Source organism: Dasypus novemcinctus, chromosome 5 (genome assembly GCF_030445035.2).
Source record: "Dasypus novemcinctus isolate mDasNov1 chromosome 5, mDasNov1.1.hap2, whole genome shotgun sequence".
Taxonomy (NCBI): domain Eukaryota; kingdom Metazoa; phylum Chordata; class Mammalia; order Cingulata; family Dasypodidae; genus Dasypus; species Dasypus novemcinctus.
The window spans coordinates 28,979,072-28,996,543 of record NC_080677.1 but is presented as its reverse complement, the minus strand read 5'-3'; the positions used below and the strand labels follow the sequence as shown (position 1 = coordinate 28,996,543).

Below are 17,472 nucleotides of genomic sequence, written 5' to 3'. Positions count from 1 at the left end.
ATGCTAAAAAAGAGTCTACTTGGAAATAAGACTTCAGAATTTGAAAATTTAAGCATTTAAGAATGCTTAAAAATTTAAGACAGTAATCTTGAGGTTTTGCAGTGAATGTAAACTGTCTCCTGACTCTCAGAATTGCTTATCAAAACACAGTTGATGGGAAGCCAGTGTGGCTCAAACGGTTGAGCATCTGCTTCCCACATGGGAGGTTCCAGGTTCCCATTGCCTCTTAAAAAAAAAAAAAGAACAAGCAAAACAAAGGAAAAAAACCAACTCAGGGGAGCCAATGTGGCTCAGTGGTTGACCTCCAGCTTCCCACATATGAGGTCCTGGGTTCAATTCACAGTCCCTGGTACCTAAAAAAAAAAAACAACAAAAAGCAATTGAGCAGTGGCTACAGATTTAAATATGTTAACAATTTAACATAGTTTTTAGCTTTCTGAGCAGAGGTAATTTCACTAGAAACTATTTAAATTTGAGTATTGAGCTGCTTCTGAGTTGAAATTGTGTTTGTGATGTTCTAATATATACCTTTTTTTTATGACTAGAGTTTAGGGAACTTATGATAAAGTTAATTGGCTCCAATAATACAGCTTTCTAAATTAAACTAAAAAAATCTTTTTTAACTTTAGTACCTGCAAAACATATGAAGGGCAATCCTTTTTCCTGTGAATTTTATTTTGCTCCTGTCAGTTTTTTAAAAACATTATATTCTTAAAATATATCTTATTCTCTTAACTATAATATATAGATTGGATTAGTCTCTGTTGTACTATAAATATGTTTTCTTATAAGTAGGGCAAATCATTGCCTTTTAGATGTACTTTTCATCTCAAAAGAGTTTAAAAAAAACTATTGTAAGAAAAAAATGAGACCTTATAGTCATATTAAGACATCTATTTTTTTGTCAGTAAGGTAGTCCATAAGCCTATATTTATTTTTATTTAATTTTCATTTGGTGTTAGAAACCTAATATATAGACTTATATAGCAAAAATGTAATTAATACTTTTTATCTTTTAAAGGATGGTTTGTCTCATTTTTTTAAGCCTCCTTTCCCTCGTTTCTTTTTTTTTTTTTGATTTATTTTATTTAATTTATTTCTCTCCTCTTCCCGCCCTCCCCCCCACCCCCACCCCAGTTGTCTGTTCTCTGTGTCCATTTGCTGCGTGTTCTTCTTTTTGTCCACTTCTGTTGTTGTCAGCGGCATGGAAATCTGTGTTTCTTTTTTTTTTTTTTTTGATGCGTCATCTTTCTGCGTCAGCTCTCCGTGTATGCGGCACCATTCCTGGGCAGGCTGCACTTTCTCTTGCACTGAGTGGCTCTCCTTACAGGGCCCACTCCTTGCGCGTGGGGCTCCCCTACGCGGGACACCCCTGCGGACCCCTGCGTGGCAGGGCACTCCTTGCGCGCATCAGCACTGCGCATGGGCCAGCTCCACATGGGTCAAAGAGGCCCGAGGTTTGAGCCATGGACCTCCTACGTGGTAGACGGATGCCCTATCCACTGGGCCAAGTCCACTTCCCTGTCTCATTTTCTTAATTTAGGATAAATGAGATTTGATGATTCATTTAGATTAAATCCAGATGCATTGTTAATATATTCCAAAAGGTGGAAAGTGTGATGTCCCTATTCCCATCAATTCTAATACATACTTTTTGCCCCCATACTTTAACAACTTTGAAAATGCAGTGCATCTTTATATTGATGTTGTGCCATAGTTCAATGGAAAACTTTTTTTCCCCTTATCTGGTGGTCTAATGGTGTATCTTAAATTGAAAAGTAGTGCTTGTTTTTTTTCTTTGAAGTTTGTTGTGGAGTTTACATTCATTTAATTCTTTATTATGATGGATATCTTTGTAGTGAAAAAATCTGAGAGATGGAAATATACCATATTGTTCAGGATTATTGACCTTTACTAAGACTTGAGTTCTTTCTTCAGATCCTTTTCTTTTTGTTCTCATGGCTACCTTCCTAGTGTAGGTGCTTTACGTTAAACTGGTTACCTATTTGTGAATCTGCTGAACGCTATCTTGAAAAAGAGGAAAATGGAGATCAAGAGAAGGAGAAAAGGTTTTAGGGTAGTGAGAGTGGTAAGGGGTGGGATATCAGGGTGTTAAGGGAAAGAAACATGGAACGGGAGGGGTAAGAAACAGCATTTTTCATTTGCCCAGCTTTGCTTGTCCAGAAATCTTTTTCTGCTTAATCCTGATTGTGATATACTGTATTAGTTTGTGGGCTAGCCTATAGGCCTCTCCTTGCTTGGGCAAGTTGTCTTGCTACCCACTCCAGCCCTACAGATAAGTCATATGCTGATACCTTCCCTTCCATACACCAAATAAAGTCTGTGTTTTCTTTATATGTGTTGTCTCAAAATAAATAACTAAAGGAGGGAACTACTTCATATGGCCAGAAACTGTCATAGATATGTTCACAATGTACTGGCTTTTATGGGAAGTATTAGGATACCAGACAAAGAATTAGTTTTAGGAAATTCCCTTGCTTGGGCAAGTTGTCTTGCTACCCACTCCAGCCCTACAGATAAGTCATATGCTGATACCTTCCCTTCCATACACCAAATAAAGTCTGTGTTTTCTTTATATGTGTTGTCTCAAAATAAATAACTAAAGGAGGGAACTACTTCATATGACTAGAAACTGTCATAGATATGTTCACAATGTACTGGCTTTTATGGGAAGTATTAGGATACCAGACAAAGAATTAGTTTTACGAAATTCCCTTACCTTTCTCTGTTTTTGTCCTTTTTCCCCTCAACATTTAGTTAGAGTTTGGTGCATAGTCTTTCCCCTTTAGTTTATTGACTATTTCCAAAAACAGTATTTTTTCTGTAGTATAGGTTCATATTGCATGTTCCTGCTCTACCTTTTCATTTTAGAAACTTAAGGAGAAAGTAGATTTTTGAACAGTTTATTTATACTCTATTTATATGGTATATTTTAGTTATTCTGTAATTAAAAGAGTCATAAAGCATATATGGCTAACACACTCCATCTAGCATTAATAAACAATATAATTTAAATTAAAATTCCACTATTAAATATAAATTGTGGAACCTTTTTTTCAAATGGCACTTGTACTTTAAAAGGGATTTGAAATCCCATATTCAGAATGATTTCTTTAACTTATCCAATTTTATTATTTTAGACTTTTAAAAATAATATTTTCATTGTCTTTTCATCCACAATATACTTAAACTTTTTGAACTATCTTGTGCCACCAGATTAATATTGAATATGGTAAGAAGGAAAATGAATTCCAGATTCCCAATAACTGATTTACAGATGAAGTTTTAGAGCAAAAGCACTTGCAAGTTAGAATTCTGTAGTGTTCTTGCTTATGATAATGACTTATTAGGGTGTAAATGTAAATGAGAGACAGTGTAAGTAAAGATAAATATTATTCAGTGATTTATGAGTAGTATTTCAAAATCAGGTGCTGAGTAGTTACATGTACTTATGAAACAATATGCCAAGTAAGGTAGAATGGCTATCTTTTATAAATTAGCATTCACGTAATTCATTTTTTCTTTCCTCAGAGGATGTACTGAGTAAAGATGCTGGGGAATGTGCAATATGCCTTGAAGAACTGCAGCAGGGAGATACTATAGCACGACTGCCTTGTCTTTGCATATACCATAAAGGGTAAGCTTATTTTGATGTTAACCAGGTTGCTATCAGACTAAAAGACTGTTCTCATAGTATCAGAGATTATAGGCAGAACTGAAAAGGTTTTCTTGTTCTTTGAAATGGCCCATTTTCCCTGCGTGGTTTTTTTTTTTTTTGGTATAATAGCCTTTTCCTACTACAGCTAAGATTTGAGCCCCCATCTATTTTTTGTCTAAAAATAACCATTTGTTAAGTATTATGACCCACGTTTTGTCCATAGCTTATATCATGTAAGCCTTGTAACAGCTTCATTTCACCACTGAGAAAATAAGCTGAAGGACAGTAGGGAATCTGCCCAGGATCACATGGCTAGTGAACAGCAGAACTGAGATTCCAGCCACACAGCACAGGAAAAAGTTTTGGTAGAAAACTATGTAAAATAATCACTGAAAGAATAGAAAAAACGTAACTTCCAAACCAATAAAAGCAATAAGGTGAAATTGTATTTAAAGGTGGGGTGGGAGAGCAGAAAGCATAGAGGAAGTAAAGTTTTTTAAGTAACACAAAATAAGGGTGCAAAAATAAATCCAAATATCTCAGTAAATACGATAAATCTAAACAAACTCACCAGATTTTGAAAAATAGATTGAAAGGATGGGATATGCTGTTGAGAAGCAACACACATAAACGTAAGGATACAAAAAAGAGTAGGAAAGTAAGAGGATAGAAAACTATATCCAGGCAAATACTAACAGAAAACTGACAAAACTAAAGTTTATATCATATAAAGTAAACTTTATAGCAGAGAATATTATTTAGGGACAAAGAGGGTCACTTTATAATGAAGAAAAATAGTCATCAGGAGAATATAATTTTAATATTGTTTCCTTCTGTGTACCTAATGGCATCATCTCAAAATAAAATATTTGTAGAACTATTTAGAAGAAATTGACAAATTCTTCATTGTAATGGGAAATGTCAACACACCTATCGAGTCAAGCAAACATACATACACACAAATGAGTTAAGACCTAGAAAAACTGATCAATGAAGTAAATAAAAACAGTAAAACTTTTTTAAAAGCCATGAAACTATACTACACAATAGTGAGCCCTAGGTTAAGCCATGGGCTTTAATTAATAGTACAGTTATAAAAATATGCTGTCATCAGTTGTACCACATTGCACACTAATGCATGGTGTTGGTGGTGGGGTGGTATATTAGGAATCCTGTATTTTATACATGATTGTTCTGTAAACCCACAGTTTCTCTAACAAGAGTGGGAGGGATTTAAAAAAAAAAAAAAAAGCCTATAGGACTGGTCTGGAATAGAGGTAGCTGGCTGTCAGGAATGAATGGGAACCCGAAGCTGGATGTCTGCAACTGCTCTGTAACTCATCAACACCTGAAGTGACATGATCTTTTGAATAGATTGGGACAGTCTAAAATCTCATAATCCCAAATTCAACTTTCTTGGTGAAGTAAGCCTGATTTGTTTCTCTTGGGACCACCTATGGACCCACAGTCTGGAACCAGTGGCTGTGAAGATGAGACATGGCTATATCCATGAGAATTGGGTGAACTGTGGAAGAATAGTTCTTTTAGAAGGGGCCTTTACTGAGAATCCCATTATAGATCTCTTGCTTCCTGTTGAATCACTTCTGCAGAACAAGAGGGTCTCCTATACCACTTATTTCATGCTGCTTCTCTTTGATAGTAGCATTTCTTCTGAGGTTAACCTTCACCATGTTTTTCCTCAGTCCATATCAGTACCTTTTTTATGAAGTGATGAAGAGTATGGGATTTGGAGTCAGGTAAACACAGAATTGAATTTTGTCTTAGACCTAGCTTAAATCAGGCAAGTTACCTAACCTCTATTAACTTTGGCTTCTCATTAATAAAAACAGGGATAATAGGATTGTTGTAAGAAATAATACACTGTTTGCAATGTATTTTCACTTAGCATGGAAGTCACTCAATGAACAGTAACTATTATTGTCATTATTTATTTAATACTAATTATTATTTCATGCACTGTGTCCTCAGACCAACATTGACAAAATTCACTCAAATAGCTTCTTTCCTTTTGAAAAAAAAATTAACATATCTGATCTAATGGATGTGTATCTCTGTATCTGCATCCAGCAGTTAGAGAATACATTTTCTTTTATTCACATATAAAGCATTATGAAAATTGATCATGTATGAGGCTATAAACCAAGACTTGGCAAGTTACCAAGAATTGGTACCATGCAGAACACATTCTCTTAACTGCAGTTACATGCTGATGATAAAAAGATGAAATCATCCCTACAACTTATGGATCAAAGAGGGGCTCATAATGAAACTTAGAGAATACCCAGAACTGAAAAATAATGAAAACATTTACCCATCAAAACTTTTATATGTACCCAGAATGACTTTTGGAAGTAAATTAGCCGTTTACTTAGCTGTTTGTGTTAGAATGGGGGAAAAAGGCTGAAAATCAGTAAGGCAAGTTTCTTACTTAAGAAATTAGAAAAAAACACAAAGAGAAAAGGAAGAAAATAATAAAAATTAAAGCAGAAAATAATGAAATGAAAAAGATGCCGTAGAGACCAACTAAGCTAAAAATCAGTTGTTTGAAAAGAGTAATAAAATAGATAAGCCTTTGGCATGTTTACCTCTAGAAAAAAAAGATAAAACAGTGTAGGAATGAAAAGGGACCCATGACTTCAGAAAGCAGAGATTAAAAAATAAGAAAATTCTGTATAAAGTGTTAAAAACACTTGAATTTAAAAACTTAAACAATGGAAAATGTCCTTAATATAATTTTATCAAAAATGATTAAGGAAAAGCAAACAACAACAACAAAAAACAGTAAACCTGGGTCAGGTGTCCCTGTATTCTGATAAATCAAGGCACTTCTAGAGCCAAGGGAGTAGAGTTGAGAGCAGGCTGAAAAGAATGCCATAATCTAAATGTTTTTTTGGAGAACAGAAATCTTAATGGCAACAGAAAATATTTTATTGGAAATTTGAGAGGATATCATATAGATGAGGTACTTTACCTTTTTTACCTTTTAATTTTATCTTTTGTTTTCACCTTCTAAACTATCCTGTCAGATCATGATAAGTAATAATTTTGGCCTTTAGCATAATAGCCATGCCTTTTAGCTTTTTGTGCCATGTGCAAGTTTGGTATATGTCACCGATGAAAATGTTGAACAGTTTGAATCCTCCTTGGGTAACTTAGGAGCTCTTGGACCAGTTACTTAACTTTTGAAGCCTTATTTTATCATCTGTCACCACATTGTGGAATAGAACTTTCTCTAGTGATGAAAGCATTCTATATCTGTGCTGTCTGATAAGAGTAGCCACTAGCCATGTGGCTATTGAGCATAGAAAAGTGGCTAATGCAACTGAGAAACTGAATATTTTTTATTTAATTGCAACAAATTTAAATTTAAATAGCCAAATGTGGCTCATGGCTTCTATATTGGACTGTAGAGATCTCGAATGAGGATAATTGTACACACTAACATTTACTTTCTGATAAATAAAATCATGGAATGTTTTATAAATGCACATGGGTGATGGTATATTTATTTGTGTATATGTATATGTATTGTGGAACAGAATTTAAAAATGTGTATTCAAGAATCATAATGTGACCTTTTAAAATTGTGATGATGGATCTTTGTCAATGCTTAAAATTTAAGAGCTCCCTTTAATTACATTGATTGGCAGCGTGAAAAGGTTGATGTTTCTATAAATGAGTAACTGTCTTGAAGAGAATATTATTTGTCCAAATCTGTCATTTAATTTTAAATATTGGCAAAGTGATATTTCACTAGATACTATTTTGGGTAATTGTTTTTCTCTTTACAATTTAAAATACTTTATAACATAGTTTTGTAAATTATTATGTTTCCTTAACTGCTTTGGCACAATTCAAATATAAATATATCCTATTTTACTTATATATGCTAAATACTATAATTTACAAAGTTAATTTTTTTTTAAAAGACTGTAACTCAAGAAGTAAGCATTTTTACTATGACTATCATGATATAAACAAATATGTGTTTCAGTTTTTGGTTTTGTTCCTTTCTAGCTGCATAGATGAGTGGTTTGAAGTAAATAGATCTTGCCCTGAGCACCCTTCAGATTAAGCATCAGATTCCTGTATTATAGGTAATTTTCCCTCTTTCTGTTTTAGTTGCTTTTGAAAGTATTATCCAGAATTACAAATTCTTACCCATCATATTTATTCATTCACTTATTCGTGGAGGCTTTTGTGTGTGTGTATTCCAGGCAGAAATTGTGTATGGCTATGATACAGAAAACTCATGTTTAAAAATAGGGAGCAGGTATAGCTCAATGGTTGCATGCTTCCTTCACATGTATGAGGTCCTGGCTTCAATCCCCTGGCACCTCCTAAAAATATGATTAAATAAATAAACAAACAACTTTCTTGATTCCCAAATCAGGTAATATATTAAGTATCTTCTACATTTTAGGTATTTTAGTTTGTTAATTTTAATTTAACACTTAAGAAACCCTGTGAAGTACGTATCATGATCCCATTTTACCAATGAGAAACCTGAGGGATAGAATAGATAATTTCCATGACTTTAAGATGCATGCAGTTAGCCAATGGATTCAAATTCCATTCTCTTGCCCATAACCTCACAGATGTGTTCCTTAGGTAATATAATCTCATCTTATAATTCAAATCATAATAATTAGTTAGCATTTATATAACATTTTCTGTTCCAGGTATTTTTATAAGAATTTTACATCTCTTAACTCATTTAATTTTCATGACAACCCTTCAGTACTGTTACTATTCCCATGATGCAGATGAAAAAATTAAGTTGTAGATGGGTTAAGGAAGGTGACATATCAAAGTTACATAACTAATTCATGGTGGAGCTGGGATTCAAACCCAGGCAGTCTGGCTCCAAAGATTGTGTTTTTAAACTATTTTGCTATTATTAGGCAGTGCATTTTCTTTAAGTAGTTGCATGATGGATTCATTCATTCAATTTTAATTATTCGTCTTTGAATACTCAACATATAATGAAGTGCCTGTGTATATGCACTAAAAAAATGAATTGACTTTTGAAACGGAATAAAAATTTTCTTTTACTCTGCTGACTTATCCATGGTTCTGCATTATGTGAAAATGTTTAACGAATTGAATCATAATCTCGTTTAGGTATTGCTCTTTTCCCCCCCCTAGTTCATGAATGAAGTAAATTAAAAATAACATTTTTTTAGCTTTGAAAATATAAAGGTTAATTTAATTGCTATCTTCAGATATATGAAAAGCTTTTATGAGAATGACATGTAAAGCATTGGATTCTTATATGAGGGCATAACATTTTAGCCAATCCCAAAATTGTATCAGGAGTTATAACCTCCATTTAGAAGACAGTAATATTCTGAGTGGCTAAAACTTGAACTAGATCAGATGATCTCCTGAGTTCTGGTCAATACTGTGCTATGCCCCTATTTCCTTCCATTTCATTCTTGGTCTTAAATTTGCGAATGTAGGCATCGAGGTAATAAAATCACATTCAAGGAATTCTTGTGTTGCATTGATATGGATAATTTAAGAACAGCAGATCAATATTGAGGAAGGAGATTGGAGGTAATTTAATAGCAGCTGTAGCCACTAAAATGAGAACTGCAAATTAAGTGAAATGTTTGTCAGTATAACAGTGGGACTAATGAAAGATATTGTTAATATGGGAAAGTGGGAGAGGAAGGGAGGGGGTACATGGGAATCCCTTACGTGTTTGATGTAACATTTATGTAATCTAAAGCTTCTTTAAAAATTAAAAAAAAAATAACAGTAGGGTTAAGCAGGTAAAATGGTTAAAGTCTTGGTAAATTGTAAGATACAAAAAGACTATTAGCTTTTAAACTTTTTACTGTTAGGTTACTTAGAATGTACCTTGACACATTCAAAATATGAAATGGGATACGATTTCTGTGTTAGTGACGTGTGGGTACAGAGTGCTGTTTTGAGTAAATGTGCACGTGTTTTTATTTCCCTAAGAAAAAAGTTTTTGAAGTGGAGGATGCTTTGGAATGGTTCCCTTCAATGCAACCTAATGTCTTAGCCAATAAAGTAAAGGTACAGCTAAAATTATAGACTTTTTTAAAAAAGAAAAGTAATAAAACTCGATGTTAATAAAACGAAATTTTTATCTTGGCGTTTTAAATCCTTTACCTTTAGGCAAAATTTGTCTTTTAGAGCTGATAAACTCGTGAGAGGTGGAATCTTACGGTAAATTTTTGTTTATGGTCTAATCAGATACATTTTTTCCTATTATTGTAATGCGCATATAGGATACATGGAATGTGCACTTCACCTCATAATATGCACATATCTGGGTCTTTTTTTTTTTTTTTTTAATTTTTTTATTTTTTATTGACTTTGTAATAATATTACATTAAAAATATATATGTGAGGTCCCATTCAACCCCACCCCCCCACCCCCCCTCTCCCCCCCCCCCAACAACACTCGTTCCCATCATCATGACACATCCATTGGATTTGGTAAGTACATCTTTGGGCACCTCTGCACCTCATATACATTGGTTCACATCATGGCCCATACTCTCCTCTATTCCATCAAGTAGGCCCTGTGAGGATTTACAATGTCCGGTGATTACCTCTGAAGCACCATCCAGGGCAGCTCCATGTCCCGAAGACGCCTCCACCTCTCATCTCTTCCTGCCTTTCCCCATACCCTTTGTCCATTATGTCCACTTTTCCCAATCCAATGCCACCTCTTCTATGTGGACACTGGATTGGTTGTGTCCATTGCACCTTTATGTCAAGAGGAGGCTCAGATTCCACCTGGATGCTGGATGCAATCCTCCCATTTTCAGTTGTAATCACTCTAGGCTCCATGGTGTGGTGGTTGTCCTTCTTCACCTCCATCTTAGCTGAGTGTGGTAAGTCCAATAAATCAGATTGTAGGTGCTGGAGTCTGTTGAGGCTCAGGATCTGGCTATCACATTGTCAGTCCAGAGATTCAAATCCCCTAAATATATCTTAAACCCCAACATTAACTGCACCTCCAGCACATTAGCATGAAAGTCTTATGAAGGGAGATCCCATCTGAGTCCAGATTCATCACACATAAACACCATTTCCAAAGAGGGGATATCTGGGTCTTAAATAGCATTTTTGCTTCCTACTGTTTTGTATCAATTATATCTTTTTTGTTTGCTTGTTTGTTTTGGTATATAGTACCTGGGTTTGCAAATAGCCTAAGTAAATGAGGCAGGGGAAGTGTCTAGGTTAGTTGCCTACAGAAATCTGAACCAATGGGATCTTGTCTCTATGGGTCTTAAGGAATCATTTTTAGCATTTTGTAGACCTGGAATATTTTGGCTCTTTCACATTTTTGCTTCTGTTCTGGCTACTTATGTTAAATGATTTATCCCTTTTGCTATCTTAGATTAAAAATATATGGGTTCGAAAAGGACTCAGTGCTGTTTAAATGTACATACCAAAAAAAAAAGGAAAGGAAAAAAGCAATATGTAGTCGCAAAATCCAATGTTTCTGATATACTTCAGCATAAGAATTATGTTTACTGTTTTTCGTTTGGGGTTTTTAGTTATTTGGGGAGAGATCAAGTAAGTTTGTGTGTGTGTGTGTTATGCCTGTGTTCGGTTCTATACTCTGATATAGTCTGTGGTAGAGAGAAGGAGTGTTATATATTACTTATTTTTATGACTGTTTTAAGCTTTAATTGTTCCATCTGTGTCTTTGGTATGTTCTACCATAAAATACTAATTGTATGACTTTTTAGAGTAGTATATAAACATATGAAAATTTACAGCAACTAAAGAAATGTTCATGGGAAAATGGATATTGTATTTTGTTATCATTTTGTATTGCTTTCATGGGCTGCTGTTCAAAACTATTTATATCTATTTCATAACAGGTTTTCTTGTATTTTCAAGATTCTTGAAAAACCTAGAAGATAACATCTGTCTCTGGAAAAACAAAAATAAAAACACAGGTGTACTCAGCCAGAGATCTGAGTTCTGTGCGACTCAGTCATACAGAGATGGACAATCATACAGGAAAAAAAAAATCCTGCTGAAGAGGACAATTACCACAGCATTCAGTGTACCAAACATGCATATAAAGGACACACAGGGATTTTGAAAATGCTGCATATCCCTTAATAGTCATCTATGTAGGTAATACTGATAAACATTTTGTATTCAGACGCCAAAGTTAACTGATTTATAAGTTGATTTACTTTTTATTAAGTTCTTTAGAGCTGTGCAACTAGTTGTTTTGATCTGTTTTTTGTGTTGTTGGTTTTTTTTTTTTAATTTTAGTTTGGGGGTCTCTATTTTCCCCTAACATAATATTTCTGCATTCATTTATTCTTAAATTGAGAACCACATAATTTATTTCTTAAAAATTAAAATCTTACATGTAAAATGAAGAAGTGTAATCAAGCAGTAAAACATTCTCTGAATGCAGACCATGATCTCAAGTTCTTCCATTTTTTTTCCCCAAGAATGGAAAATAGACTTCTACATAGGAAAGCTAAAATATGTTAATAATTTTTTTCAATTAAAGGTTTAACATTGTCAGAATGCAGTCCAAAGAGTAAATCAAGATACATAATTCTATTTTAATAAATTGAATCTAGGATTGTCTACTGAATTGCAGTTTATTAAATGTATTGTTTCTTCTTAAATAAAACTGCTCAACAGTTAATCAGCAGTAAATCATCTTGCAGCTATGCAATTTTTTAAAACATATGAATTACCAGTTTTAAGTACTGCCAGCTACAGTAGCTTTATTTTAACGGGTATTTTTTGTTTATTCTTTTCATAAAATTATTTTATTGTGCTTCGCATCTTCAGGCAGTTTTTCCACATTTGGGTAAAATATTTAGAAGGTTCTAAACTTAACTTATGAAAAGGGTTAGATAAAATTTTCTGGAGTGGAACTTGGAATCATTTGAGGGACATTTTATATACTTTTAAAAGTCAGAATTTAATTGGGGTACCAGGTTTATAGCAATTTGCATCTTTACTTTTCCAGATAATCTGGAAGTTAGCATTTGATAAATGGTTTTTTAAGCAAATATGAAGATTTTGTTAATTTATAATTTATTAATGTGTTATTACTGTAATTAAAAATGTTATTCTATAGAGACTTCTAAATTCAGTCTTGTGTAGAAAGAAATGTATTAAGCAAAATTATGTGAACAAGTACTCCTGCAAAATATATCTGAATGGTTAAGAAAAAAAACTGGAGGAGAATTACGAGGGCTGCAATTAGTGGATGTATTTTTGTTTTGTTTTTAATATCAAAATTACTGATGTAGATTTTGTTTTCACCATAAGGGAAAATGTTATCAGTGACTATTTAGGCAGTGCACTTTACTTGGTGAAATTAAAATTTGCACAGTACTATTTCCTTCTATTAAGTTTTCTTGACTCATATTTTTAGTAATTAATTTTCTGTTTAATGCTGCAGCTCTTATTTTTAATTCTCAAATTTTGCCGCCTACTCTATTTCTTCTGTTTCATATTTCTCAAAAGAGCAAGTACAGGAAAAACTGCTGCTACCCAGAAAAATTTGTGTATTATAACCTAGTAGAAGATTTTTTAATTGCTTTCTATGTGATGCTAGACCAGATAACATTTTCCCTAAAGTTATGCTGTGAAATGCCTTTTGTTATGCTGCAATTGATAAAAGAATCCAAAACCTCCATTGTGACAGCTGACAGCACAGTTTTGTAGGTGCTTTTTTAACCAGTTATGGAAAATATTCCTCCCTCAAGAAAAATACTCTTTTCTTAATTTTTTCCTGTTATCATGAAATCTTAATATGAATCCGTTTTATTTAATGTTTTTAATTTTGTAAGCTTTCATCCCCAAAGAAAAACCTCTTAAAGAATGTGAATTATTTAGTTGTTTTCTACTACTGATATTGTTGTGATAAAAAATAATTTTTTTGTTTTCCATTCTTAAAGGAAGAGATTGACTACAACTGTGGTAGTTAACTGCTTATATTCTGAAAGTTGCTTTTCTGATATGATTTACTCATTAATTTTATTAAATATATTGGCCTAAGTTCACTCTTCTTTATCATGTAGCATACTCACAATTCTTATTAACTTATCCTCTGTTTATCACAAGGTTCTGTGCTTCAGCTGATACAATAGAAGCTCTTGTGTTTTTAAAGTAAGTTCAGTGTTGTCAGAGTCGAATGCTACTTAATAATTATACATTTGTCTAGAACAGTGTTTATTTAAATCTGTTTATAGTAATTCCTTTTTGTTAAAATTTATAAAAGTTAACATTTTTACTTTAAATTCAGTCTCCCTCAATGAATTCCTAAAAAGAATAATTTAGAAATTGGAGGGAAAAAAGTTTTTAAAAGCATAGATGATCCAGTTTTTATTCAAAATTAAAGTTATTATTTTGGAAAATATTATAAGTAATAGTCTACATAATGTCACTTATAATATTTGTAAATCTGTATGAACATTGAATAGTATAAGTAGGACATAAAATCACATTAGATATTGAAAGGCTTAGCTAAAACTACTGACAACTGAATATTATGCAGACGAAATAAAAATTGAACTGCCTAGGTTGTTAATCAAGTTGGTTATGGCTTTCTAGGACTTTTGTAAATACTCGTTTTTCAAATAAGGTCACACCTGCATAAATAGAAAGCAATATGTTCTGAGATTTCACTTCAGTGCCACTCTTTGTCCATAATAAATAGATTCATTGCCAATTTTGACTCCTTATCTTACTTAGATCTGGCTTTTTTTCCCCCAGAATGTTTTAAGAGAAGGTAAAATTATTAGGTCCTACTTTTGAACTCTTGTCAGAAAAATAAGCATAGTTTTATATTTGTTGTTCTGATCTGGTTTTAAATCAGTTTATAGATTGTGTTTTAGGAGCAATGTTTGTGATTTAAAATATAATTGTTTCTATAATTGATTTTTTGTGAAAGCCAAAACATTAAAAAATTCATATTATTAACTTGCATAATGTAGGTGTTGGTTTCTTAGTGAGCAGTTAAATTTCTTTTAAATGTTATGCAGTCATTTCAGTTTTCACCCATTAGACCCTTAATGAGAACATAGGCCTCCCCAAATGTCTGTGAAATACCCTGAGCATATCTGCAGTATGTATGTCAAAGAGATTTTGAGTTTTAAAATGAGTTAATGAAAATGGCATATTCCTTTTCAAAGTTTATTTGACTCACAGGTGTGTTTCTGAGTATTGATATAATGATGTTTAAGAGCACCTTTCAATTAATATAGTTAGATATGGGGGTATTCCTTTAAAAGAAAAATATTGTACATTCAGTGTAAATATTATCTCATTTTATTTACTAACTTGGAGTGGAAGAATGGAAATTCTCTAACAATAAGCTACATTTGAACAAAGCATGGAATTATTCTAGAAAATTCAAGAATAATTAAATTTGTCATCTAATTGCCATCCACACTATGCATTGATACAGTATACAAATCATCTTATCTCATAGAGAAAGTTGCATATAAATCAGATTATTGGGAACTGTGTAAAGCTACATAGAGGTAAATTATATTAAATATGAGTACAGGTTTTTTAGATGATAGATTATAAGAGGATCTCAGTATATGTTAAAAATCGGTGGTTCAATATGAAGTCTCTTATACAGATATTTTCTTAATTTAAAAAAAATCCCAACATGCCAATATTTTGTCTTTGGCCCATTCCCTTTTCCTCTGAAGTATGTAACTTCTGAGGTTTTTTTCTTTGCTTGGTTGTGAATAACAGTAGTTAGTTATTTATCTTACCATTACGCATCTTCATTACCCAGTTCTCCTATTTTGAAACTAAATTGCTCCTTGGTTTCCTTTATAGGAAATTGTTGCTTGTTTTATACCTAGTTGTGGTTCTTATTCAGAAATAGCTGGTAAAACTTTTTTTAGTAATAACTTACTGTCCAAACAATGCTTTGAATATTATTTTGTGTGTATGCTGTTCTTAAGCTAGGAAACTGGGTATTCTTTTTACTTATGGAATTCCTGTATTGAATATAAAATACCTGATCTCCTAAGTCCTTTGATTCTATGTAGAAAGTAAAAGGCTTTTATAGTACTGAAGAAAACTGGATATATTCATGTTAGATTTAGTTGAAAATGGGTAATGAGTTAATATTTTCGTTACTTGGTTATAGAAGGGGCAAAGAGCACAAGATGACATAAACGCATATCCCAGGAATAAATGGTTTCTTGTTTGAAGTGATATGTAGCACCTCTCTATTAACCAACATTGTGTTTCTTAGCTATCTCTGCCCTGGACTTTGAGGCACCTGTCAGCACCCCAAGCCTTGGTAACTGAAGTGATTTAAGTTTTTCTATTACTAAATTCTCATGCCTTCCTTTCTGATATGATATGTTTAATTGATAGAAACTGATGGATTTATGTTTGGTACTGGCAGTTTTTTTAAGGTTTCGATTATTAGCTAACAGCATTTTGAGCTCCTGTGTGGAATAATAAAGTTAGCAGACCCTCTAGGTAGGTGGATACAAAGGAGATTTTGGAATTTGATGAACTTCATCACATTTTCTTTGTTTGCAGTTACTTTTTATGTGACTTTCATTGTTTGAAAATTACAGTAATGATAGACATTTACCTCTGTTGCTTTGTTCGTGGTTTCTACAGCTTTTCTTTAATATCTGATTCCCTCTGTTAGAAAGTATTTTCCTGTTAAATAAAGTATCAAAAGAATCAATCACAAAAAATATAGAAAATGAATTAGAAACAAACTGTATTGGTATGGTCTAAACAAAATGAAAAAAAATTGATTATTGAAATATTAATAAATCTTATAAATGATCTTGCCAAATAATCACCTTATTTAGAAATAGAAAATAAAGAGAAGAAAGCTCTCAAGGAAATTTGTCATATCTACCCTTATGTCTAGATGTTGACAGTACAATACAACCAAGAAAAATCTGAATCCTGAAAAGTTGCCATGAATTAACTGATGTTAACTAGAGCTCCTGTATCTATTTTTGCATACCTGTCATCACAAAATTGAATCTAAATATGTTAAAATTCTGTAATAGCATAAAAATGACTGTAGTAGTAATGGACAAAAAGTTCTTTCTTCATTACCTTAACCATAAGCAAAGATGTGCTTTGAAATTCCTAATGTAAAGCCTATTTGTAAATTTTATAACTGAAATATGATTGGAAAACTAGTAAATAGCTTTTGGGGGAGGTCTGCCAATGCACAATCATAACTTTTAAAATTTAGGCTATATTTAGTGACACCCAGACCCCCTCCCCCCCTTTTTTTTGAGGTATGGGGATTGAACCCGGGACCTTGTATGTGGGAAGCTGACGCTCAACTACTGAGCCACATCGGCTCTCCTGAGTTGGTTGTTTTGTTTGTTTGCTTGTTTTTGTTTTTAGGAGGCACTGAGGACTGAACCTGGGACTTGCCATGTGGAAAGCAGGTGCTCAACTGCTTGAGCCACATCCACTTCTCTGTTTTAGAGGGAAAAGAGATGATAAATTTTTTGAAACACAATATAAAGATTGAGTTTTGTACCTTAGTGAGTGATTAAGAGCACAAGTTCTGGAGCCAGGCTGCCTAGTCTGACCATCTCTGTACTACTTAACCTCTGAGCATCCTCTCTTAATCACACAATGTCTTACTCCGTTTTATTGTTTATCATTTTATGAGATTTAAAGAATACATAACCAAAAACAAAAAAACAAAACAAACTTGCTAACAAAGTCAATTTGAAATTTAAATGCTTTCTGATTGACTTGATCATTCAGTAGCTGGG

The 17,472-nt window shown here is 33.0% G+C and overlaps 1 protein-coding gene across 2 annotated transcripts in view; it reads left to right on the top strand.

Annotated features, from left to right (window-relative positions):
• Positions 1–16,511, top strand: part of ZNRF2 (zinc and ring finger 2) — a 93,633-nt gene extending 77,122 nt beyond the window's left edge. Inside the window, exons 3-5 of one of the 2 annotated variants that reach the window (XM_058296827.2) lie at positions 3,553–3,658; positions 7,718–7,797; positions 11,575–16,511. In XM_058296827.2, the coding sequence (XP_058152810.1) occupies positions 3,553–3,658; positions 7,718–7,775 (164 nt within the window). In that variant the 3' untranslated portion in view covers positions 7,776–7,797; positions 11,575–16,511. The remainder of the gene's footprint in view (positions 1–3,552; positions 3,659–7,717; positions 7,798–11,574) is intronic. The other variant, XM_058296828.2, reaches the window with a different exon arrangement.
• Positions 16,512–17,472: the final 961 nt, after the last annotated feature.